Source organism: Labeo rohita, chromosome 11 (genome assembly GCF_022985175.1).
Source record: "Labeo rohita strain BAU-BD-2019 chromosome 11, IGBB_LRoh.1.0, whole genome shotgun sequence".
Classification (NCBI taxonomy): domain Eukaryota; kingdom Metazoa; phylum Chordata; class Actinopteri; order Cypriniformes; family Cyprinidae; genus Labeo; species Labeo rohita.
Genome location: NC_066879.1, coordinates 17,527,891 through 17,554,823, shown reverse-complemented (window position 1 = coordinate 17,554,823; position 26,933 = coordinate 17,527,891). Strand labels below are relative to the sequence as shown.

Here is a 26,933-nt window from a genome sequence, read left to right as displayed (position 1 = left end):
GAAAGTATGGAATAATATTAAAATATTTAAGATATTTTTAGTCAGACATCACAGTTCCCGCTCTTTCTTCCTACGAATATTAATAGCGCCACTGTTACACAAAATAATAAAAGACCCATTTTTATAATTATGCAGTTTTTTTAATTGACGTCACTTCTTCAAAACGTGTGAAGGAGCTGGTATCTTACGTGTTAACTTACACATTTATTTATTTAGTAATCTGTTTCTATCTAGTATTATTATAAAGTTGGATACTTATTACATATGATTAACATTTGTTATACTATTTGTTATATTTCTTTTGTATTCCTTTGTTTTACATGTTTGCATGGTCTGAGTTCTACCATATAAGGGCATTTTTAAGTGGGCAGTGTCTGAACTTTGCCTTTGACAGCCAATATTGGCTTTATTAGTTGTCTGTTTTTTCATTTCTCCACAGATCACCATGGACAAAGTTGTACTTAGACTAACTTTCTTTGGCCTCCTATTCACCTGTTTCAACCTGGCTGCTGAAGACAAGGTAAAGTCAACAGTCGGAAACAAAAAGTACAACGTACAAAGTACTTTATTGTTAATTTTCTTAAATCTTCATGTCATTATTCGCCACTAGTGTTTATTAATAGTTAGTTAATCGTGAAATGAATACTGTAATCTTTGTTAAAAAAAGTTAAATGCAAAGTTTTCCGTAATTTAGTTTCATTGTTAAGATCTCTGTGTTAAAATGAACATTTCTATTTGTTGGCAATGGTAAACGTACGTTCAAAATATCATGTAAATGACTAATCGTGTTTGAGGAGAAAGTCCACATTACTATGTACTGTGGGGTTGTTTTGTTTTCTGTGTGGATTCGTCCAAAACGACCTCTGTCCTAAGAGCTTTATACTAATACTTGTTCATTTTAATACAGAAACAAGATATAGATATTTACAGCTTCCAAATTAACTCTACGGTCACCAGCCGCTACGCTACAACAGTCATCACAAGCCGTGTGGCAAACCTGTTGAATCAGTCTCAAGAGATCCATTTTGAGGTCAAGATTCCCAAGGATGCTTTCATCAGCCAGTTCAGAATGTAAGTGAATACACAAACACTATCCAAGTCATTAAAATGTTCAAACGATTGTAAAATTACAACTAAACCTAAAAATAAACCCATTCTATCTAATAACATCAGTTCCTGATTTTATTAGCTAATAATAACAATCCGTTTCCCATTAGGACCATAGAGGGAAAAACATATGATGGGGTTGTGAAGGAAAAAGAAGAAGCTCAGCAGCAATACAATCAAGCAGTATCTCGAGGACAAAGTGCTGGACTTGTCAGGTGCTTGGTATTTTAAAGATTATTCCCATACCTCAAACAGTAGAGCATGGCACTAGCTAAAAATGCCAAGGGTTTGCATGTAAATAAGAGTTCAACTAAATATATTTATTTCAGGATTATTAAAGATTCTGGTCTCTATTTCTGTTTTAGTGCTGTTGGGAGGACTTTAGAGGACTTTAAAACTTCAGTGACGGTGGCTGCTTTTAGTAAAGTGACTTTTGAGTTAACCTACGAGGAGCTGCTAAAACGTCGCCTCGGCAAATATGAGCTACTCATCAATGCCCAACCGATGCAGCCGGTGGCTGACTTCAAGGTATGAAGTGAGACACATCAAAATTTATGTTATTAAGATGTATAGATGGGGGTTTATGTTCATCATAATGGAAAAAGGAAAGAAATGTACAATTTCTGACTTTTACTTTGATTAGATTGACATACACATCCACGAAAATCCAGGAATTTCCTTCTTGGAGGTCAAAGGTGGTCTGAGCACTAAGGATTTGACCAATGCAGTCACAACCATCAGAGCAGACAAAGATGTAAGAAATAAAAATGGAACTCAATAACAAAAGACAAGCTTGAATATGTTATTATGATGAAATATATTGTGATAACTTTCCGTTTTGCAATCTCAGGCATGGGTGAAGTTCTACCCGACTCGTGACCAGCAAACAAGGTGTGATGACTGTAGTAAAAATGGTCTGAATGGCAACCTGATTATTATGTATGATGTTCAGAGACAAAAACGAAGTGGAGATCTGACGGTATGTAGTGCACTTAGGTATTTCAGTTTAAGTTGGCAGGAAGACAAATGTGTTGACAACCAGAAAGTGTTCACTCACAGCAATTTACCGCAACAAAGTGACATGAATCATTCAGTGTCAGAACTCATTCGTGCATGTCAAATATTCGTATATATCCTCAGGTATCAAATGGCTACTTCGTCCACTACTTTGCACCTACAGATATTCAACGCATTCCCAAAAACGTGGTGTTTATCATTGATCAAAGTGGCTCCATGAGGGGCAAAAAAATAGAGCAGGTGAATTCACTTCTTCTTTGGGTTTGAGAGAATAATGCAGAAGAAATGATAATATTCATATAGTTACAGTTTTTCTAGGTTATAGCTAATGAAAGCATTATATTTTAGACCCGTTTGGCAATGCTGAGGATTTTGAGTGACATTGCTGAGGATGACCGCTTCGGATTGATCACGTTCAGCGGTCACATTGAAACCTGGAAACCTGAACTCCTAAAAGCAACTAAAGGAAACGTGGAAGAAGCGAAAGCATTTGTGAAGGGGATTACGAGTAGAGGATGTAAAGTATCCACCATCTGCTAACTAAACAGAACCATTCTAGATGAATAAATGGATGTGTGACAAATAATTCCCTGAAGAGAAAATGATGACCTAACTGAAACCATTCAAAAAACAAGTGACCATGGACCACAAAACCAGTCTTAAGCATGGGTATATTTGTAGCATTAGCCAAAAATACATTGTATGGGTCAAAATTATTGATTTTTTTATGCCAAAAATCATTATGATATTAAGTGAAGATCATGTTCCATGAAGATTTTTTGTAAATGTCTACCGTAAATATATCAAAGCTTAATTTTGTAATTAGTAATATGCGTTGCTAAGAACTTCATTTGGAAAACTTTAAATGCGATTTTCCCAATATTTTGAGTATTTTGCACCCTCAGATCCCAGATTTTCAAATAGATCTCATCCAAATTTTGTCCTATCCTAACAAACCATACATCAATGGAAAGCGTATTTATTCAGCTTACAGGTGATGTATAAATCTAAAAAAAAATAAAATTGACCCTTATGATGGGTTTTTTGAACCAGGGTCACATATGATCTCCACAGTTTTAGTAGTGTTTTCCACAGTTTTCAATCGCCAGATCTTTGAAAACAATAACAGACATCCTAGACTTCCACCCTAGTTTCACTAAATTGCATTCATTTGTAACATTTTCTTTCCTTTCAGCCACAGACATTAATGCTGCAGTGCTAAAAGCTGTGGACATGATTAAACAATACCCGCAAGAGGGATCCGCATCCATCCTGATCCTGCTGACTGATGGAGATCCCACTACAGGCACAAAATAACTGATTCACTCCTGCATGCACTCTTGTACACATACATAAATATTGCACAGTCATGGCCAAAATTATTGGCAGTGACTTACATTTTTTGCAAAGTGTACTGCTTCAGTTTTTAACTTCTTCCAATGATCCAGAAGCAATTTGGTGATGATCCATGCATTTTTCAGCATGATAGATCACCTTTCTTCACCATTCATAGACAACTTCCTATATCTTGATCCCATGGAGAATCTGTGGACAGTCCTTAAAAGGCAAGTGCACAAGCAGAAGCCCTAATAAGTCAAGAATGGATTGCCTCCGTCAAAATTTGGCCCAAAGCTGATATCCAGCATGCCAGAATGAACTGCAGAGGTTATGAGGAAGAAGGGTCAACACAAAATTGATTCTTTGCATATGTTGAATGTCGTTGCCAACAAAAGCCTTACCACAGAAACATGAGAAAAATACTGAAGCAAATACTTTGCACTAAACTGATGTCACTGTTAATACTTTTGACCATGACTGTATATGTACTGTTTACACATAAAGAAAAAATGAAAAAATATACATTACACTAAAATATAACGAAGTACACATTTGGCAGTAAAATATCCGTTTTTTTCTTCATTGCCATGCATTAAATCTGTCTTGATTGTTTCTTTTTTATGCAAAAAGGTGAGACTAACCCAGTGAAGATTCAGAAAAATGTCAAAGAGGCGATTGGTGGAAAATTCCCTTTGTACAGTTTGGGATTTGGGTTTGATGTCAGCTTTGAATTTCTGAATAAGTTGTCGTTGGAAAACAAAGGTGTTGCTCGCAGGATCTACGAGGATTCTGATGCCGATCTACAGCTGCAGGTCAGATATAAACAAACAAAATCTTTTTTAAATAGTGACCTGGGTTTTGAGTCCACTGTGCCATCTGCTGTTCCCAGAACTAAACATATAATTATGTTAAATTATTATTGTATAAGTCTTTGTAATTGCACAATTTTATTAGGGCTTCTATGAGGAAGTGGCTATCCCGCTCTTGACTGATGTTCAACTTAACTATCAAGGGGTGGGCAATTTAACCCAATCCACTTTCAACCAGTACTACAATGGTTCTGAGATTGTGGTAGCTGGCCAGATCACTGACAACAGTTTGGAAAGTTTCACCACTGAGGTCATTGCATTATCGGTAAGATCACCCCTTAAAGACTAACATTTAAAGGGAATAGTTTGTCCAAAAATTCTGTAATTATTTACACACCCTAAAGTCATTCCAACTCATAAGCTGTTATAAGATAGCTTTTGTTTAGGTTGTTATACCTGGCGTGAATATTCTTTAAAATGGTCTTTTTGTGTTCAATTGGAAAAAGAAACAGCATACAGGTTTGGAATGTCTTAAAGGTGAGTAAATAATGACCGGAATTGTAATTTTTTAAAGCTTTGAGCTTACGGTTATTTTCTTTATTTCAGAAAAGCACTAAGGTTGTATATCATAGCAATGTACCTACAGGGGACCTTGACATTCCTCAAAACAAGAACTTCATTAAAAGATTATGGGCCTTTCTTACAGTGAAGCAGCTACTGGAGAAAATGTATGTATACATACTGATTCTACTTTATGTATGTCATAGTAGAACAGAATTTTCATGTTAATTTTGTCTCTGTGCCTCAGGGTGCTTCTGGAAGGGCTGGAAAAAGACAACGCGAAGAAAGAAGCCCTTGCTCTTTCTCTAAAGTACAAATTTGTCACACCGCTTACATCACTGGTAGTCACCAAGCCCCAAGATGAGGAAATGCAGGTTGCCCACAAACCTAAAGAGGAAAAAAAAACAAATAGGCTTTCATCAGGAATTACTAAAACGTCAGGAAGTAGTCAAAACGGTTGGATATTTATTTATTTATTTTGTTATCAGAGTAATCTTTATGCCATTATATTTTGCTAATGAGCATTATTTCTCCTGTCTAGTGAAAAGAAAAAAGACCAGTCACAGAACACCTTCAGGTCCACAGCTTTTTGCTTTTTCCTACATTTCCAAACGTGTTATCTAAAATAAAAACAGTATTATTATTTGTGAAAACTGTAACTTTATGTAACTGTTTATTTATCACTTGATATATACCTATAAAAGTTTAGAGTCAGTAAGTTTTGTTAATAAATTAATACTCAGCAAAGATACATGAAATTAGGGAAAGGTGACAGTAAAGATACTTTTTCTTAATTCATCAATTTTCTATTCATTAAAGAATCCTGAAAAAATCTATTGTCATTGTAGGAGTAAATTACATTTTAAAACATTTGATGTTTTTACTGTATTTTCCATCAATAAATGCAGAGACATCTTTTGAAAACATAAAAAAATATAGTTGAGGTCAAAAGTTTACACACACCTTGCAAAATCTGGTAATTTGGTAAAAATTATTTTACCAAAATACGAGGAATTATACAAAATGCATGTTATTTTTATTTAGTATTGGCCTGATTATTATTTCACATAAAAGGTGTTTACATATAGTCCACAAGAGAAAATAATAGTAATAATAGAAAATAACAGCTGTGTTTTTTGTTTAGTGATAGTTATTCATGAATCCTTTGTTTGTCCTGAACAGTTAAACTGCCCACTGTTCTTCAGAAAAATCCTTCAGGTCCCACAAATTCTTTGGTTTTACAGCATTTCACCATGTATGTAAACTTTGACCTCAGCTGTATATTATGGAAAGCACACAAAATATGCTTATATATCTAGCCAAGCTTTGCTTTTATTTGTTGGAAAGTAGTGTCTGATGTGAGTTTTCCACACTGCAGCTTCTGCGTTTCTTCCTGACAGCCGTGTAGGGCTATATGGTACTGTACACCACTTCCTTTTCTGTTACTTCAGTTCATGTAAATCCCCACTCAGACTTATTTATAATTCTCTTTACTTTCATCATAGAGTCCCATGTCTCATTTAGTCAAAGGCAGCAATATGTCAGGATGAAAGGTGTGTATTCTAATATGTTAATGAGCATTAAATAAATGATTATAGCGGTTATACTGATTTTCCATTATCTTATTTCCAGAACGTTATCCAAAAATTCTTTCCGTAGTACAATCACCAAGAACAACTCGGAAACCTCCGACAACCTCTCCTCCATGTATGTGAGTCTTGTGTGTGTTCACTTTATATATCGTAAAGCAGTGTTGTGTAGTTTCATCTGACATATATTTCCTTATTTTCGTTTCTTCATTCTCTTTTTTTTTCATTCAGTGAGGAGCATAAGGATCTTGAAATCTTCTGGTAATGCTCGGCCGCTTTGTTACAACGTTCCTCTTGCTCAGAAAGTCAGACTCCTACAGAATGTCTTATCGGGTCAGATATCCAGCACATTCTAGTACAGTTTGTTGTAATGAACAGTAATATTCCATTGCTTCATTTGTTCATGTGTATGTAAGCAAAATCTCACTTTAGTGTTTGTTTATACTCTATAATCAGAATTCACTATGAATGGGCAACATGAGTCATTTGGAGGAGAAGGCTTTAGTCAAATTACAATTCATTACAAAGCTAATCACCATCTGCTGCTCAGCACTAGTGAAATTAACTACACTGATGGGCAGGAAACTGTGAAGTTTTCATGGGAGCAAGACCTCAGTCACCATGAGAGAGAAAAGTAATGTTCTTATTATAAAAAAAAAAAAAATTGTTTACATTTTCATACATTTAGAGAATTTACCAAATGCAAAAAAAAGTATTAATTTGAAAAAAAAATTTAAATTTCTATCTCATTTTCACACACACTTTTACACAAACTTATGTGTGGACGCTAATATAGTTGTCTTTATTGTTATTTATAAGTCTTTATACTTTATTCTGTTTCATTAGCGTGTCTCTGATTCTACGGAGCAATGAAATGGACATTACAATGGGAAACATCCGCGCTGTTATTCTTCTTCATAAAAAAGACAGTGACATATTCCTGTGGCCTGCCATTTGGCAACAACCAAAAGATGTCAGTTTGATGGGTATTTTAGGTAAGAGAGTCGCTAATCAATCATACTATATCATTACAATATACTTAATCTATACTGATACGGAAGATAGTCTGTCAGTGACGATAGTGTGGGTATTAAACTAACATTTATAATGTCTTTAATAATAAAAATGATAATGTCTAATATTAATATTTAAGGAGAGGCTGATATTTCATATGAGGAGATCCCAGGATCACAAACCCCAACTTTAAAGTTAAAAGACAAGGAAGTGAAGACATCTTGGTAAGTGATCAATAAATATAGACTACGTTTTGAGTAATTAAGATCTTATAGTCTTCAGTCTGCATTTATTTGATCAAAAATATGGTCAAATGTTAATATTGTTAATGTTAAATAACACAATTTTAATATATTTAAAATGTAATTTATTCCTGCCTAGCTGCCTTTTCAGCAGCCATTACTCTAGTCTTCAATGTCACATGATCAGAAATCATTCTAATATGCTAATTTGGTGCTGATCTATTAAAATCTTAATTATTCCAAACTTTTGACTAGTACTGCACATATAGCTGAATTTCAATAAAACTGCATATGATTTTAAGTAAGTGTTTGTTGTTATTAAAGGGTGATGGTGAAGGACTACAGACTTGCTTCTGCTCCTGTGGTTGGATGTTGGCTTGTACCATTCCAGGCTGTCACACAGCAAAAGCTTGCAGACTTCACTGTCACTCAGCTGTAGATTTCAGCAAAAATTATTTGTATTGTCCATCATGCTACTCTTTTCAATAATAAAGCATATTAATGTTATATTATTAATTTAATAATATAACAAATAGCAATAAAATGTCTTTGAATGTTTATGTGTGCTTCTTTGGCCACACGAATGTACCTGGGATTTAGCTGGCAGACCGTGTGATAAATAAGCAATTCAAATTGCAAATCAAAAATTTTATCAATACACAGTAACTGTTCAGTTACTCCTACCGTACATGCTTCTACAATTATTGATTGTGCTTATTCCTGGAAAACGTGTATATTTTATGGTCCTGACTAATAAAATAAATAAAAGCTCTACATAAATTAATTTACAAACTATGTTGATAATGTATTTTTTGAAAAGCATGCTCTGATATTGACTTACGTAGGGTTCAAGAGACTCTGATTGCAAATAAAGGGGGAGGTTCCTGTATCCGGTCAGTAATAGCCAATAGCATGATGTGGACTTGAGTTTAAAGGCTGTGTTTGTTTTGAGGTCTGTTTCCTGTGCAGATCATGATGGATCGAGCAGCTCTCCGGCTGATTCTCCTGGGCGTCTTTCTCATCTCAGCCGCTTCAGATCCTGTTGGGAAGGTGAGGGTCAAATTTTAGTTCAAGATGAAAAAGTTAATCAAAAATAATTGATCAAAAGTGACCATAAAGGTAATTATAATGTTACAAAATATTTAGAGTAAGTAACTATTACTAGAGTAATGATGCTGAAAATTCAGCTTTGCATCACAGGAAAAAATATGTTTTAAAATGTAAACTGCAATAATATTTAACAAAAATACTGTTTGAGCATAGACTTCAAAAACATACAAAAAAAAATCATACAAACATCAAACTTTTAAACAATAATGTATCATGTATTTTGATCTAACATGATTTAGTTTGTCGTATAATCTGTCTGTCTTTTTTTTCTTAATTAAAACCCACAGCGCAATGTACAAAATCGACCATTTTCTCAACTGCTTGGTGTCTCTGTTGAGATATTCAACAGTATTTTTGTTTTGTTTATGTCTTTAATGCCATTGCTGACAGTAAAATGCAGTTCGACAGAACTATCTTTCTCTTTATCCATCTGTTGCTCAATTGTGAACACTGAGGTGCACTCATCAAAACGTATTTGTCTTTTAGTCCAAAGGCCTTTTCTCCATCCCATTTTTGAGCAGTAAATATTTGAGTAATCTTATGCAAATATGAGGAGTAAATGTGCCAATCACTTTGACCAAACATTAATATGAGTTTACTGTTCAATTTCTCAAAAGAAAGAAAATGTGGATATATACAGCTTCTACATTAACTCCACGGTCACCAGTCGCTACGCCACAACAGTCATCACAAGCCGCGTTGCCAACACACTGAATGAATCTCAAGAGATCCAGTTTGAGGTCAAGATTCCCAAGAATGCCTTCATCAGCAAATTCAGAATGTGGGTGAACATTAGTTATATAGTGTTATATAAGTAGAACTAAAGAGGTGAAGAAGCCATTTATAGCATGTGGATGTGATGTCAGGTCCATTTGATAATGCATCCAGATAAGAACAAAATAAAAATGTAGAAATTTTTCAATGTATTACAAGAAATTGTAATAATTGGTACAAATACTTCTATAGAAACTAACATATTTAGTGATGCTGCCATTTGTGTGATGGATTTTTTTTCCTGCAAATGTCTGAGATACACAATGTAAGTTTCTAGGATATTAAGAGATCCTATGGTGTCATTTTTTCCATAGGACTATAGAGGGAAAAACATACGATGGGGTTGTGAAGGAAAAAGAAGAAGCTCAGCAGCAATACAATCAAGCAGTATCTCGAGGACAAAGTGCTGGATTGATCAAGTACATTTAAGAAAAATTAAAAAGGTCCATAAAAATGTATTTATAACATTGTTATTAATATGCTGGAATTTATTTCTATTTCAGATCTGTTGGAAGGACTTTAGAGGACTTTAAAACTTCAGTAACGGTGGCTGCTTTTAGTAAAGTGACCTTTGAGTTGACCTACGAGGAACTGCTAAAGCGCCGCCTCGGCAAATATGAGCTACTCATCAATGCCCAACCGATGCAGCCGGTGGCTGACTTCAAGGTAAAGGAAGAAATTTTGAGGAAATTCATAATCAATTTCAACGGATAGTTAGATTGTGTTTCTTTTACTCACATCAGATGGATGTGCACATCCAAGAGAAACCAGGAATTTCCTTCTTGGAGGTGAAAGGAGATTTGAGCACCGGTGATCTGGCCAATGCCATCAAAACCACCAGAGCCGATAAAGATGTAAGAACTTAAATGAGGGTTAAAACACAGTTTAGATGTTCTCAATATGCTCATACACTTCAAATAAAGTTACCAAATGACCTAACTGATCATTTCAGGCATGGGTGACCTTCTATCCCACACGAGATCAACAGACCAAGTGTAAAAGCTGTGGAGAAAATGGGTTGAATGGCAACCTGCTAATAACATACGATGTTGAGAGGCGAAATCCCAAAGGAGAAGTCATGGTACATTTTTAATAAAATGCTTTCAAATAATATGACAAAAGTGGAGAGAATTTCAAAAGACTGGCCATGTAAAAAGACATGAATGACATTCTAATATTATAATCTTTTCTGTTCTTTCAGGTATCAAATGGGTATTTCGTCCACTACTTTGCACCCTCTGATGTTCCACGTATTCCCAAAAATGTGGTGTTTATCATTGACCAGAGTGGCTCTATGCATGGCAGAAAAATAGAGCAGGTAAATATTAACGTTTTGTGCAAATCAAAAGCATATAATAAGCTATGACATGTTTTGACGGTAAAACCTTTGAAGAACGTTTGTGGAACATTTTCTGTGTTGAAATTAATGTGAAGTTGCTTTCTTTAAATAGGTAAAAGAAAAAATTGTCCATTTTGGTAAATGTGAGTATACAGTCTTAACAGATAAAGAATAAATTCCAAATGTGCTGACATTCTTTAGACTCGTTTGGCACTGCTAAGGATTTTGAGTGATCTTGATGAGGACGACCACTTTGGATTGATCACCTTTGACAGTGAAGTTAGCTTATGGAAGCGTGAGCTCCTCAAAGCTACTGAGACGAACCTGGAGAATGCAAAATCTTTCGTGAAGGAGATCAGAGATAGAGGAGGTGAGTTACGGCACTAATGTTAAATAGGGAGTAAGAAAAGAAAGTTGTACCTCACAGTGACACAACTATGTTTGGTCTTCCTTCAGCCACAGACATAAACGCAGCAGTTCTAGCAGGAGTGGAGATGATCAGTCGACATCCACGAGAGGGAACAGCCTCCATCCTCATCCTGCTGACTGATGGAGATCCCACTTCAGGCACAGATTCACACTAACAAACACAAGCCAAACAGTGTTTTATCATTAGTACATTCATTCATCTTCATGAATAGAACAACACTTTATCTGCCATCTTGTAATATACAAGGTTTATTGTCAGAGCTGTTCATAAAGGGTTTTCAGACCTACAGTAATTGAATAGTTGTAGGAACAATGGGTTATTATCCAAACCAGTTTGGCTCTTATTTTTGTCAGTAAGAGAATAAGGCAACAAAAATATGAAATTGTCTAATGTTCCATGGCTGATCACTCAAATAAGTTGAAAATATCAATATTAAATCAATTTTGATTTTTAAACAGGTGAAACCAACATAGAGAAGATCATGGCCAATGTGAAAGGGGCCATTGGGACAAAGTTTCCCCTTTATTGTCTTGGTTTTGGATATGATGTTAACTTTGACTTCCTGACAAAGATGTCACTGGAAAATGGTGGAGTTGCTCGCAGGATTTATGAAGATTCAGACGCTGATCTACAGCTGCAGGTGAACTACAGATTATCAGCTGTGAATTCATCCTTGATGAGTGCTTGAGCGCATTTAATGTTTCTTTGATTTTTAGGGCTTCTATGATGAAGTTGCCGTCCCTCTCCTCACTGATATTCAACTGAAATACCCAGGAGGGACAAATCTTACCAAGACCAGCTTTGGCTTGTACTTCAATGGCTCTGAGATTGTGGTGTCAGGACAAATCACAGACAACAGTGTGGAGAGTTTCACCACTGAAGTCATCGCAGTATCAGTAAGATCTTCACTCATCTTCTCTTAAATGGTCGAATGTGAGTTTTGTAAAAGTGGTACTGACAGCATTCCTGATGAAAATGTTCACTAATGTTACTATTTCTGAGCAGAAAGGCAGTAATGTGATGTATCAGGACACTATAATGACAAAAGACCCTAGTGATGTCCCACCTGAGAATGAAGATTTCATGCAGAGATTGTGGGCCTACCTTACAGTGCAGCAGCTTCTGGAAAGACAGTGAGTTTATGAGTGATATGACATTCTCCGATTTAAGTTTGGACATTGAAGGCATCTTTCTGTCTCAGGGTGCTTCTTAAAGGACAAGAGAAAGAGGATAAAAAGAAAGAAGCTCTCAAACTCTCTCTGAAATACAAGTTTGTCACTCCCCTCACCTCTATGGTCGTTACCAAGCCACAAGAAGGTGACGTGGAAGTTGCAGACAAACCCAAAGAGGGAGAAACGCCACCCAGACCTCCAAGTGAGAACTGAAAAGTTGTACTAACATTATAAAAAGTGTACAAACCTTGTGCAAGGTCCATTTTCTACAGCTAAATATATAGCAGCAATATGAAAAGTTCTAAACAAATGCATTAGCCATGTCTACAAAACATATCTAATGAAAGATGATTTGAAGAAGCTACTTTATTTGTGCATCCTAGAAGTTAAGGCCACAATATACTCATGGCAATGTTCCTTTGCATTTTTTGCTTGTAGGGGTAAAAAGAAGTCAGAAATATGCAAGCAGCTGTTTACCATTAGCAAACATCCCGATGCTGCTGGAAACAAGAGTTTACAGTAGATGAATATGTAAAATTTGTTCTTTGTCACTAACAAAATTAATCTGATCACAGTTAAAAAAGCACTAGATTAGCAATAGATTGATTTAAAGCAATCAGATTTACATCATTATAAAAGTGTGTTCATGTTTTTACTAACATCTGACCTCAATGGATTGAACAGAGGAAATGAACTGAAGAAAATGACTTTTGTTGGCCAGAGTACACAGATGAATAACAGTTTTCTCCTTGTATTTTAATTAGTAATGAACCTCCGTCCTATACCTCATGGTGCCGCTGCATGTAAGTACAAAAAGATTAAACTAATATTTCATGTACTCTCTTTATGTATACTATTGCAGAGATCTTTCGTTCGTATTGTGATGCACATCTGAGTGTAATATAAATAGGATGGAGACTTAATATTATAATATAATAATTTATAGACCAGTTATGATGTTTTAAATTTGAAAATAAAAAGTCATAATTGAAAAAATTAAACACATACATGGATAGATAGTTCACAATGAGATTTATGACATGCATTTGGAAAATACATGCATTTTCATTTCATGCTGACTTTATTATAATGCATCTGCCTTGAAATTTCCCAGCACCAGGATTGAGTCAGTACAACTATGGTCCACCCGGTCCACCTGGTCGTCCAGTGTTCCATGGTATGCATTTCTTCTTCTTCTAAAAACGTTCTTCTTTAAATAGGTAAATAATGTGTAAAGGTAAACATGCCTCCTTCTGTCTTATATCTTCTGTATTGTTCAGATCAAGCAATATTCAAATCAACATGATCACCTCATTAAGGCTATAAAGACCCTCCATTTTTAAAAGAACATAGATCATTCACAATATGATCTATAACATGCAATTAGAAAATAGAATCATTTTCTAAAATTGCATGAATTTTCATTTTATGCTGATGTTAGTATACTGTATCTGCCTTAAAATAGCTCTCTTTTTTATAATTTGTTTTATATCCCTGTAACAGGATATGTTGGCAGTCTTCCAGTGAATCGCGGTATGGCTTTTTTTTTTTTTTTTCTTTTTCGTTTTCTTTTTTTTTAATGGGTACAAGATATACATCATGTGTAAAGGAAAATGTGTCCCTTTTGTCTTACAGCTTCCATAGTGTTCAGATCAAGCAGTATTGAAATCACAATGATCATTATGACTATCCCTTTTTATAAATACCCCTCTGTTTTTTGGCAAGATATAATTTTTTTTTTTTTTTTTTTTTTTAATTTTGGTGGAAAAGGTCTCGGCAAATGGGGGGGTTGCAATAAAACCCACATACTGAAAATATATTTGTGATTAACAGACCTTTGATTCATGCTTACAGCATAAAAATACTTTGTTTTCAGGCGGACGATATCACTCTAATGGTCCTGTTGCACGTAGGTGGTTTCATTCCTTTTATCTATCATTTATCAGATTCTGTAATGAATAAACACAGCATACATATCATGTATGTCTTGTCAAATTATCATACTTGGTAAGAAATTCAAGTCTTTTATTGTCTATTTAATGGCTAAACCATTCCCAGTTCCTGGAGTAAGAGTTGAGGGTATGCAAGACAATGCTTTGGCAATGTTTTGTGTCCAAAAATAATAATAATTTTCAGCTACTTTTTTGAGAATGTTTATAATTAGCTCCCTTTTTTAATAATTGTGAATTTGCTTTATTAAAAATAAAATCAAAATAAATAGATAATAGAGTGAAAATAAATAAAAATAAGGCATTAGGTGTGATTCTGAAATGAAGCTTCCTAATATAAAACATTTGAAAATGATTTAAATGCAGCTCCAGTAATTCTTATGAAATGTTTTATGAATAACTGTTGTGTTTTTGAGAGTTATTACCTTGTAATTTGGCAGAGTTTAATTACTAAATAATTGAATTCCTCTATTTAATTATTTAAAAAATGCATTGCTACAACTTTTGCATTGTTTATTGATTTCATTGTTACATTATGAGCGTTGTGACTTATTAATAAACTTATGTAGCATGAAAAGTTGAATTACTGCATAAATGATCTGACTTGACCCTCTGACTTAAATGACTAAACTCCCTTTTTTTTAGATTATGATTTTGGCAGCAAATTGATCTTGGATCAAAGACAGATGATTCCGTGGAAAACAATTGTTGCTACAGCCATGCCAGGTACATAAAGAGCTCTCAAACTTAATTATTCCGCAATTTTATAAAATAATTATATACTGCATTTGGTTATGTTTTGTTTTAGTTTCAACAGTTCGTAGAAATCGTTTCGTGCTGTCTGTTGATGGTCAGTCTAAGCCACTTTGTTTTGACGTTCCTGTTCCTTACAAACTCAGACTCCTGCGGGGTTTAACTTCACGTTAGTATTACACATTCACTACATGCGCATCCTTTTGTAAGTCATCCTTTTCTTGAATTAATACATACATTTACTGTGTCCCAGAGTTCTCTATGAATGGAGAATCCATGCCTGGACAAAATGGATTTCATGAAATTGCCATTCATTACAAAACAAACCATCATCTGACAATAAACACAACGTCTATCAGATACACTGATGGCCAGAATCATCTTGAGTTTTTGTGGAGCCAGAGACCAACCCAACACATTACAGAGGAGTAAATACTACTCAAACTATATGCTTTTCAATAAATTTGTGTATGTCACAGTTAGACAAAATTCACTCATCAGCTTCTCTGTTTCATCAGCGTGTCTCTAATTCTACGGCACAATGAAATAGATGTCACCATGGGAAACATCAGTGTCTCTATTCTTCTCCACACAAAAAAAAATGACAAGTTCCTGTGGCCTGTTGTTCTGAAACAGCCACAAGTTTCAAGTTTTTGCGGCATTTTTGGTAAGACTGTCAGTAATTAATAATGTGTTGTGTATCAGCACTAAATCTCAACTGATTTTATCTATGATTTTGTGGTTAATAATCCAAAAAATTGCAATGTCTGTGGATTATATTTTAAGGAGAGGCCGATATTACATATGAGGAGATCCCAGGATCACAAACACCAACTTTAAAGTTAAAGGATCAGGAAGTGAAGACGTCTTGGTAAGTGATCAATAATGTACTACCAGTCAAAATTTGGAAAAATTACATTTTTTTTTTTTAAATTTAGGAAAAACCTAAGACAATAAAAATATACACCCTACCATTCAAACGTTTAGGGTTGGTAAGATTTTTTTTTTTTTTTTTAAGGTCAAGTGACATTTTGAATTATTCCTACAATTTAAGATGACTGTTTTCTTTCTATCTTCATATTTTATAATCTGAACTTTCAGCATCATTACTCTAGTTTTCAGTGTCACATGATATGTCAGAAAACATATTCTGATTTTTATACCTCTTTTCAAACGTTTAGGGTAGGTAAGATTTTTTTTTTTAGGTCAGTACACATAGCTGAATTTATGTAAAACTGCATTTTGGCATATGATTTTATTACATATAATCTAATAGAGGGTGTGTTGTTGTTTCAGGGTGATGACGAAGGACTACAGAATTGCTTCTGCTCCTGAGGTTGGATGTTGGCTTGTACCATTCCAGGCTGTCGCACAGCGAAAGCTCTCTGACTTCGCTGTCACTCAGCTGTAGAGTTTGGCAAAAAAAATGTATTGTCGGTTATCGTGCTGACCTTTCCAATAATATAACATATTCTTCAAATGGACATTGTTCATCAGCTATAAAACTGTCATCTCTTGGCAAATAGTAGGGGCGTGACAAAGTTATTTCCAGTATGCGTACCACATCTTTGGCATGTTTTGATAACCATGTACAATATGATTTTAAAGTGATTTCCATCTGTATATAATGTTCTGCTTTAGAGTGGAATATTTACTCGCCACTTGTTGAATGTGTATGGGTATGTTTCACCTGGGCTTTAGCTGACAAACCATCTGATAAAATAGCAATTAAAATTGCACACCAAAAATGTCATCTATACATGGTACAAAGCCTTCAGTTGGTTATTATTCCTGGAAAATATGTGTTTGTGTGCTCCTGTCTTGATAATATAAATAAAGCACAACACCATGCTTTTACAGTGGGGTTCAAGAGACTCTAATTTGCATGTAAAGGGGGAGGTTCCTGTATCCGGTCAGTAATAGCCAATAGCATGATGTGGACTTGAGTTTAAAGGCTGTGTTTGTTTCGAGGTCTGTTTCCTATGCAGATCATGATGGATCGAGCAGCTCTCCGGTTGATTCTTCTGGGCGTTTTTATCATCTCAGTCACTTCAGTTCCTATTAAGAAGGTGAGGGTCAAGTTTTAGTTCAAGATGAAGAAGACTGAGTCAAATCAGGTTACAAAAATAGATGAAATATCTGTACTTCAGATAAATTATATCTTGTTACGGATGTTGAAAATACACTACTGTTCAAAAGTTTGACGTTCGTAAGATTTTATTTAAATAATTTATGCTTTTATTAACTAAATTATTTTTGTAATGTTATAAAACAAATAATGTTTATTTATGAAAGAATCCTGAAAAAATGTAGCATGTTTTCACAAAAATATTAAGCAACTCTTTTTTATAGTAAATAACTCTTTAAAAAAAAATTATAAATAAATATTAAAATGATTTTTGAAGGATCCTGTGACCCTGAAGACTGGAGTAATGATGCTAAAAATTCAGATTTGCCTCACAGGAATAAATTACATTTGTAAATGTAAACTTATTTTAAATTACAATAATGTTTCATTAAATAAATGCAGCCTTTGTGAGCATAATTTCTTTAAAAAACATTTTAAATCCCAAACATTTGAACAGTTGTGTATCACATATTTTGATTTAATATGATTTTGTTTGTTGTATAATCTTTGTTTTTTTAATGAATAAAAAACCACAATGCAATGTACAAAACAAAAATGTTTGGTTGTTCTGTTGAGATATTTAACAGTATTTTTATTCTGATTATGTCTATAATATTGTTGACAGAAAAATATAATTTGAATTGACAGAACTTTGTAACTTTCTCTTCCTCACTTGTGTGCACTGAGATGCACTCATCAAAACATGTTTGTCTTTTAGTCCAAAGGCCTTTTCTCCATGCTATTTTTGAGCAGTAAACATTTGAACAATTGAGCAGTCCTGCAAAAAGGAGGAGTAAATGTGCATTAGCCAATCACTTTCTGTTATACAATATGAGTATACTTTGATACGAGTGTACTGTTGATGTCTCAACAGAAAGAAAATGTGGATATATACAGCTTCTACATTAACTCCACAGTCACCAGTCGCTTCACCACAACAGTCATCACAAGCCGCGTTGCCAACAAACTGAATGAATCTCAAGAGATCCAGTTTGAGGTCAAGATTCCCAAGAATGCCTTCATCAGCAAATTCAGAATGTGGGTGAACATTAGTTATATAGTGTTATATAAGTAGAACTAAAGAGGTGAAGACGCCATGTGATGTCAGGTCCATTTGATAATGCATCCAGATAAGAACAAAATAAAAATGTAGAAATGTTTCTATTTATTGCAAGAAATTGTAGATAATGGTACAAATAATTCTATAATAACTAACATGTTTAGTGATGCTGCCATTTGTGTGATGGAATTTTTTTCTGCAATGTCTCAGTTACACAATGTCAGTTTAAGGATATTAAGAGATCCTATGGTGTCGTTTTCTCCATAGGACTATAGAGGGAAAAACATACGATGGGGTTGTGAAGGGGAAAGAAGAAGCTCAACAGCAATACAGTCGAGCAGTATCTCAAGGACAAAGTGCTGGATTGATCAAGTACTGTATTTTTTTGTAAATGACGTCTATAAAACATGTATTTATAGCATTGTTAGTTGTAGACTCGAATTTATTTCTATTTCAGATCTGTTGGAAGGACTTTAGAGGACTTTAAAACTTCAGTAACGGTGGCTGCTTTTAGTAAAGTGACCTTTGAGTTGACCTACGAGGAACTGCTACAGCGTCGCCTCGGGAGATACGAGCTACTCATCAATGCCCAACCGATGCAGCCGGTGGCTGACTTCAAGGTACAGTAGAAGAACAAATATATAATCAGTTATGATGGATAATATCTGATTATATATTCATTTAATTCTAGTGAATAGATAAATAGATGTTTTTTTACTCACATCAGTTAGATGTGCACATCCAAGAGAAACCAGGAATTTCCTTCTTGGAGGTGAAAGGAGATTTGAGCACCGATGATCTGGCCAATGCCATCAAAACCACCAGAGCAGACAAAGACGTAAGCGTAAATGACAGATAAAAACAGTTTAGATGTTCCCAATATGCTCATACACTTAAAATAATGTTATCTTATGATCAAACTGATAATTTCAGGCATGGGTGACCTTCTATCCCACACGAGATCAACAAACCAAGTGTAAAAGCTGTGGAGAAAATGGGATGAATGGAGACCTGCTCATAACATATGATGTTGAGAGAAAAAATCCCAAAGGAGAAGTTGTGGTACGTTTTTAATAACATGCTTTAAGAGAGTAAAATAAGTTTTTAGGATTTTGGCAAAAGTGGAAGACATCGGTGATGTTTATAATGTACTTACTTTTCTGTTCTCTCAGGTATCAAATGGCTATTTCGTCCACTACTTTGCACCCTCTGATGTTCCACGTATTGCTAAAAATGTGGTGTTTGTCATTGACCGGAGTGGCTCTATGCACGGCAGAAAAATAGAGCAGGTAAATGTCAGCGTTTCAGCCAAATCAAAAGAGCGATGAAATGTTTTGATTTTAAAACCCTAGAAGAACAGTCTTGGGGGGATTTCAAATCAATTTGGTATTGAAATCAGTTTGGTGTTGTTTTCCAGATGTGCTAACAGGAGTGTTTTGTGTCTTTAGACTCGTTTGGCACTGCTAAGGATTTTGAGTGATCTTGATGAGGACGACCACTTTGGACTGATCACCTTTGACAGTGAAGTTAGCTTATGGAAGCGTGAGCTCCTCAAAGCTACTGAGACAAACCTGGAGAATGCAAAATCTTTTGTGAAGGAGATCAGAGATAGAGGAGGTGAGTTACAGCACTAATGCTAAATAAGAAGTAAGAAAGCTGTACCTTACAGTGACACGACTATGTTTGGTCTTCCTTCAGCCACAGACATAAACGCAGCAGTTCTAGCAGGAGTGGAGATGATCAGTCGACATCCACGAGCGGGAACAGCCTCCATCCTCATCCTGCTGACTGATGGAGATCCCACTTCAGGCACACATTCACACTAACAAACACAAGCTAAACAGTGTTTTATCATGGCATTAGTTCATTCGTTCAGCTTCTTGAACAGAACAACACTTTATCTGCCATCCTACAATATACAGAGTTTATTAGCAGACCTGTTTATAAAGGGTTTTAGACTTAATTGAAATAGTTGTAGGAACAATTGATTATTATCATGACCAGTTTGGCTCCTATCTTTGTTAGTAAGAGAATAAGACAACAAAAATATGAAATTGCCTAATGTGTCCATGGCTGATCACTCAAATAACTCAAAAACATCAAATTATGATTTTTAAACAGGTGAAACCAACATACAGAAGATAATGGCCAATGTAAAAGGGGCCATTGGGACAAAGTTTCCCCTTTATTGTCTCGGTTTTGGATATGATGTTAACTTTGACTTCCTGACAAAGATGTCATTGGAAAATAGTGGAGTCGCTCGCAGGATTTATGAAGATTCAGATGCTGATCTACAGCTGCAGGTGAACTACAGATAATCAGTTGTGAATTCGTTCTCAATGAACGTTTGAGCGCATTGAAAGTTTGTTTGATTTTTAGGGCTTCTATGATGAAGTTGCCGTCCCTCTCCTCACTGATATTCAACTGAAATACCCAGGAGGGACAAACCTTACCAAGACCAGCTTTGGCTTGTACTTCAATGGCTCTGAGATTGTGGTGTCAGGGCAAATCACAGACAACAGTGTGGAGAGTTTCACCACTGAAGTCATTGCAGTATCAGTAAGATCTTCACTCCTCTTCTCTTTATTACGATAGTCGATTATGAGTATTGTAAAAGTGGTATTGACAACATTCGAGATGAAAATGTTTACTAATATTAATATTTCTGAGTAGAGAGGCAGTAATGTGATGTATCAGGACACTATAATGACAAAAGACCCTAGTGATGTCCCACCTGAGAATGAAGATTTCATGCAGAGATTGTGGGCCTACCTTACAGTGAAGCAGCTTCTGGAAAGACAGTGAGTTTATGAGTGATATGACATTCTCCGATTTAAGGATGGACACTGAAGGCATCTTTCCGTTTCAGGGTGCTTCTTAAAGGACAAGAGCAAGAGGATGCCAAGAAAGAAGCTCTCAAACTCTCTCTGAAATACCAGTTTGTCACTCCTCTCACCTCTATGGTCGTTACTAAGCCACAGGAAGGTGAAGTGGAAGTTGCCGACAAACCCAAAGAGGGAGAAACGCCACCCAGACCTCCAGGTGAGAACTGAGAAGTTGTAAAAACTTATAAACAAAAGTGTACAAACATCTGACTTTTAACATTTGATTTTATACAGCAAAATAAACACAGTGATGATATAAAAATTTGTTTACGAAAGTATTAAGCTTTGCATCAACAGCATCATAGGTTAAACATTACATGTAATAAAATATGATTAAAAAATGCTTACATAAAAAAAACTTCTATATAAGTAATGTGTCTGAGTTATGAATGTGATAGATTTAGCTATTGTATTGATATTTATACACAAGGGAGTTCAAAAGTCATAGATCACTTATGAAAAGTTCTATATAATGTAATTTTTTTCTTCACAAAATATTGAATCAGTATAACAATTTGAGTAAAACTTGAATAACAGATTTTCACATGTGGTTTTGAACTTTTACTGACAGCTGTATACAGTGAATAACACTTTTCTTTTTCTTTCTTAATTAGTAATGCACAGCCATCATAGTCATAATACTGCAGGTCACTTTACAAGTAGGTATTTACAGTCCCATCTATAACACGCCTTTAGAGAGAGAGAATTTTTTATTTATTTATTTATTTATTTATTTACTTACTTATATATATTCATTTGTGTCATATCCCAGAAACAGGTTTTGTTGGTGGTGGTGGTGGTGGTGCTCCTCGTTTCGGTCTGCAAGGGGAAAGGGGTTTTGTTGGTAATGTAAAAAGGAAATTGCATATTGCTTCCACAGTGTTCACACCAAGCAGTATTAAATTTACCATGATCTTTAAGCTTACCCATTTTTCTAAACACTGCTTTGAAACTCCTCTGTTTTGTTTTGTTTCGGCAGAATATAAATGTGTATATATTTTTTAATTTTGGTGTAAAAGGGCTAGGCAAAAAGGGGTTAAGGTGTAAAATGGTGGAGTTGCAATTAACACACATATTGAAAACAAATTTGTTAAAAACAGATGTTTTATTCATGCTTACAACTTAAAAAAACACTGTTTCAGGTGGAACATATCTATATAATAATGAAGTTGCAAACAGCAATTAATGGAGTTCAAGCACTTTAAGGCCTTTATTGCATCTAAGCTGTTATGATCTAGGCCAACCTGAAATTTTGGGCTGACACACGTACACAAACTGAAATGAAAGCATTAAAGTATAATATTTAATACACATTAAGCATAATTACACACACACACATGCAACCACATTTTGTTGTAGATATAGAGATTTGAAGTAAAATGATGTGTAAGAAAATGCTTACTGCAAGTCTTCTCTTTATAACAATTTTCAGGTTTCATTGTAATCATATTGTGGCATAATTGCAAAATGTGATTCCTCAATATAAAGGAAGTGGTCAGCTTTGAAAAAAATGTGATTTTAAATGTTATAACAGTAATCTTATAATGTCTAAATATGAATCCAAAGGAAAAAATTGTGAAAAGTGCTATTATAGTGAGTTGAATGAGTCCAATAGTGGTCCTCTGCTGCCATCTACTGGTTTCTGTTAGTGTAGTTGTAGCCAGTTTTTCCTCTCTTATAGCTACCAAGAGGCCAAGCTCTGCAATTATTTATTTATTTATTTATTGTTATTTGATCAAAGATTCAGCTCTTACATACGCGCTTGCATTTTGAGTTTGGTGAAATTTTTTCATTCTGTTCAAAAGTTATAGCCATTTTAGAAAAGGCAGCCTTGCCCCTTGACGGAGAGTGGAACATTATGCTTTTTTCATAATTATTGATATTCACTCTCCAGAGAATCTTCCTGAACTGGTTTGGTTCTGATTGGGCAAATAACCTAGGGCTATTTCACGAAAGTAGGTTTTTCAAAAAAAATGCAAAATACGTGAATTTCGCCAGGGTGACAGACAAATCTGCGGCATGCGTTTTGTCTGGTGTGACGTTGGAATCTTTGGTGTGGCCAAAGTTTCCAACGTCATAAGACACTTGAGCCTTTGACAAGCGTTTAAGGAGTTATGAGTGATTTTGTACTTCACTTAGACAGCGTGAGTACTACTGTCCCTCCTAGTTTCATGTCTCTACAACTTCCTGTATGGTTTGGTCTGCTGAGTCAGTTTTACGTGTAGATTGCTGATCCTTGGCCATTCTAACAATTACAGTAGGGTTTCAGTGCTATGCGCTTGAACTCCTAATAATTTCACTTACTGATAACCTGACTTAGCATGAAAAGCTTTATTATTAATAGAATGTTTTTGGCTTTTTAATGACTAAACCTCTTTTTTTTTTTAGGTCAAATGCCTATGTTATTTTCGGCGGAATTTCTTTCTACTGATTCAGGTACATAAAGATCTCTCAAACTTAGTTATTATGCAAGTTGTGCAGTTTTAATAGAATATATATATTTTATTTATTTATTTATTTACTTACTTATATATATTTCATTTGTGTCATATCCCAGAAACAGGTCTTGTTGGTGGTGGTGGTGTTGCTCCTCGTTTCGGTCTGCAAGGGGGGGGGTTTGTTGGTAATGTAAAAAGGAAATTGCATATTGCTTCCACAGTGTTCACACCAAGCAGTATTAAATTTACCATGATCTTTAAGATTACCCATTTTTCTAAACACTGCTTTGAAACTCCTCTGTTTTGTTTTGTTTTGTTTTGTTTTGGCAGAATATAAATGTGTATATATTTTTTAATTTTGGTGTAAAAGGGCTAGGCAAAAAAGGGTTAAGGTGTAAAATGGTGGAGTTGCAATTAACACACATATTGAAAACAAATTTGTTAAAAACAGATGTTTTATTCATGCTCACAACTTAAAAAAACACTGTTTCAGGTGGAACATATCTATATAATAATACAGTTGCAAGCAGCAATTAATGGAGCTCAAGCACTTTAAGGCCTTTATTGCATCTAAGCTGTTATGATCTCGGCCAACCTGAAATGTTGGGCTGACACACGTACACACACTGAAATGAAAGCGTTAAAGTATAATATTTAATACACATTAAGCATAATTACACACACACATGCAACCATATTTTGTTGTAGAGATAAATAGGTTTGATGTGTAAGAAAATGTGTAAGAAAATGCTTACTGCAAGTCTTCTCTTTATAACAATTTTCAGGTTTCAATTTAATCATATTGTGGCATAATTGCAAAATGTGATTCCTCAATATAAAGGAAGTGGTCAGCTTTGAGAAAATGTGATTTTAAATGTTGTAACAGTAATCTTATAATGTCTAAATATGAATCCAAAGGAAAAATTTGTGAAAAGTACTATTATAGTGAGTTGAACGAGTCCAATAGTGGTCCTCTGCTGCCATCTATTGGTTTGCGTTGGTGTAGTTATAGCCAGTTTTTCCTCTCTTATAGCTACCAAGAGGCCAAGCTCTGCAATTATTTATTTATTGTTACTTGATCAAAGATTCAGCTCTTACATACGCGCTTGCATTTTGAGTTTGGCGAAATTTTTTTCATTCTGTTTAAAAGTTATAGCCATTTTAGAAAAGGCAGCCTTGCCCCTTGACGGAGAGTGGAACATTATGCATTTTTTCATAATTATTGATATTTACTCTCCAGAGAATCTTCCTGAACTGATTTGGTTCCGATCGGGCAAATAACCTAGGGCTATTTCACGAAAGTAGGTTTTTCAAAAAATGCAAAATACACGAATTTCACCAGGGTGTCGGACGAATCTGTGGCATGCGTTTTGTCTGGTGTGACGTTGGAATCTTTGGTGTGGCCAAAGTTTCCAACGTCATAAGACACTTGAGCCTTTGACAAGCGTTTAAGGAGTTATGAGCGATTTTGCACCTCACTCTGACAGCGTGAGTACAACCGTCCCTCCTAGTTTCATGTCTCTACGACTTCCTGTATGGTTTGGTCCGCCCAGTCAGTTTTGCGTGGAGATTGCTGATCCTTGGCCATTCTAACAATTACAGTGGGGTTTCAGTGCTATGCCCTTAAACTCCTAATAATTTCACTTATTGATAACCTGACTTAGCATGAAAAACTTTATTATTAATAGAATGTTTTTGGCTTTTTAATGACTAAACCTCTTTTTTTTTTTAGGTCAAATGCCCATGGTTCATGAAGAAAAAATTTTTTCTGTTGATTCAGGTACATAAAGAGCTCTCAAACTTAATTATTACGCAATTTTATATAATAATTATATACTGCATTTGGTTATGTTTTGTTTTAGTTTCAACAGTTCGTAGAAATCGTTTCGTGCTGTCTGTTGATGGTCAGTCTAAGCCACTTTGTTTTGACGTTCCTGTTCCTCACAATCTTATTCTCCTAGAGGATTCAGCTTCAGGTTGCTATTACACATTCACTACATGCACATCCTTTTGAAAGTAATCCTTTTCTTGAATTAAATATTACTATTTTATACATTTACTGTGTGTCCTAGGTTTCTCTATGAATGGAGACTCCATGATTGGACGAAAGGGATTCCGTGAAATTGCTTTTCATTACAAAACAAACAATCTGGCAATAAACACAAGAGTTATCAAATATCACGACGGCCCGAATAAAGTTGAGTTTTTGTGGAGCCAGGAACCGACCCAACACAATACAGAGAAGTAAATACTACTCAAACTATATGTGTTTTATCAAATTTGTGTATGTTATAGCCTGTTTATTCATCTAAGAGATAGAATTCATCATCAGCTTCTCTGTTTCATCAGCGTGTCTCTGATTCTACGAAGCAATGAAATAGACGTCACCATGGGAAACATCCGCGTCATTATTCTTCTCCATAAGGAAAAAAGGCACACGTTTTTGTGGCCTGCTGTTCAGCAACAGCCAAAAGATGGCAGTTTGACAGGCATTTTAGGTAAGAGTGCTTATTGCTTTTTCATATTAAAACACATGAACAATTTAGCAATCAAAGAGTTATTAAACCAACATGGGTTAAATAACTGTGGATGATATTAAAGGAAAAACTGATGCTTCATATGAGGAGATTCAAGGATCACAAACACCAACTCTAAAAATAAATGACCAGGAAGTGAACGCAAGCTGGTACGTGATAAACAATACGTACACTACTTTACTTGTCTTATGCATTTGTTTAATCTATGAATGTATCTGTAGGGAGGATGTCACAGACTACAGACGTTCTTCAAAGCCGGTTATCAAATGCTGGCTTGTCTCGTTCTACGCTGTGATGCAGAAAGACATTTCTGATTTCATTACCGCACCTGGGTTCAAAGCGGGCAAATGAGACACTGGGACAGAGCATGTTTCCATGTAAAAGTGTATGGTTTCTGTCACTGGCAAACCATGAAATCTCTGACACCCATCTTGTCATGAATTCATCGACATAAAAACAATGTGTTAGATTCTGGAACACTTTTAAATTTGTTTGAATGTATTTAAAATGATCCCTCTTCAAAATCTAAATGATTGTAACCATAATGTGCATTTTAGGATTCCAGTTTAATCAAATAAACATTTCTGTCCATTAAACACTTAAACATTTGGCCAAATATGAGATATCACAACATGTGTCATATCGAACATAATATTCATTACTAGCATGTTTAAGAAATAC

General features: G+C 35.0%; 1 protein-coding gene across 1 annotated transcript; it reads left to right on the top strand.

The window, feature by feature from the left end:
• Positions 1–374: 374 nt before the first annotated feature.
• Positions 375–26,856, top strand: LOC127173492 (uncharacterized). The gene is made up of 47 exons (XM_051123407.1): positions 375–520; positions 908–1,071; positions 1,218–1,322; positions 1,473–1,635; positions 1,751–1,861; positions 1,958–2,086; positions 2,248–2,364; positions 2,473–2,641; positions 3,320–3,430; positions 4,093–4,274; positions 4,417–4,596; positions 4,878–4,999; positions 5,080–5,288; positions 5,374–5,409; positions 6,211–6,249; positions 6,338–6,385; positions 6,465–6,539; positions 6,653–6,754; positions 6,878–7,055; positions 7,268–7,416; positions 7,575–7,659; positions 8,002–8,112; positions 8,523–8,557; positions 8,630–8,727; positions 9,405–9,568; positions 9,876–9,980; positions 10,065–10,227; positions 10,305–10,415; positions 10,514–10,642; positions 10,763–10,879; positions 11,102–11,270; positions 11,357–11,467; positions 11,789–11,970; positions 12,047–12,226; positions 12,336–12,463; positions 12,532–12,704; positions 13,267–13,305; positions 13,617–13,679; positions 14,006–14,035; positions 14,379–14,411; positions 14,561–14,581; positions 15,097–15,177; positions 15,260–15,373; positions 15,458–15,632; positions 26,065–26,213; positions 26,317–26,401; positions 26,474–26,856. The coding sequence occupies exons 1-47, from the start codon at positions 446–448 to the stop codon at positions 26,601–26,603; spliced, it is 5,445 nt and encodes a 1,814-aa protein (XP_050979364.1). The 5' UTR covers positions 375–445; the 3' UTR covers positions 26,604–26,856.
• The last annotated feature ends 77 nt before the right edge of the window (positions 26,857–26,933 follow it).

Coding starts and splice junctions, on each gene's coding strand:
- LOC127173492 (XM_051123407.1), top strand. CDS start 446: ATGGACAAAGTTGTACTTAGACTAACTTTCTTTGGCCTCCTATTCACC. Junction 6,755..6,877: donor CCTACAGAATGTCTTATCGG/GTCAGATATCCA, acceptor CTCTATAATCAG/AATTCACTATGAATGGGCAA. Junction 14,412..14,560: donor CTCTAATGGTCCTGTTGCAC/GTAGGTGGTTTC, acceptor AACCATTCCCAG/TTCCTGGAGTAAGAGTTGAG.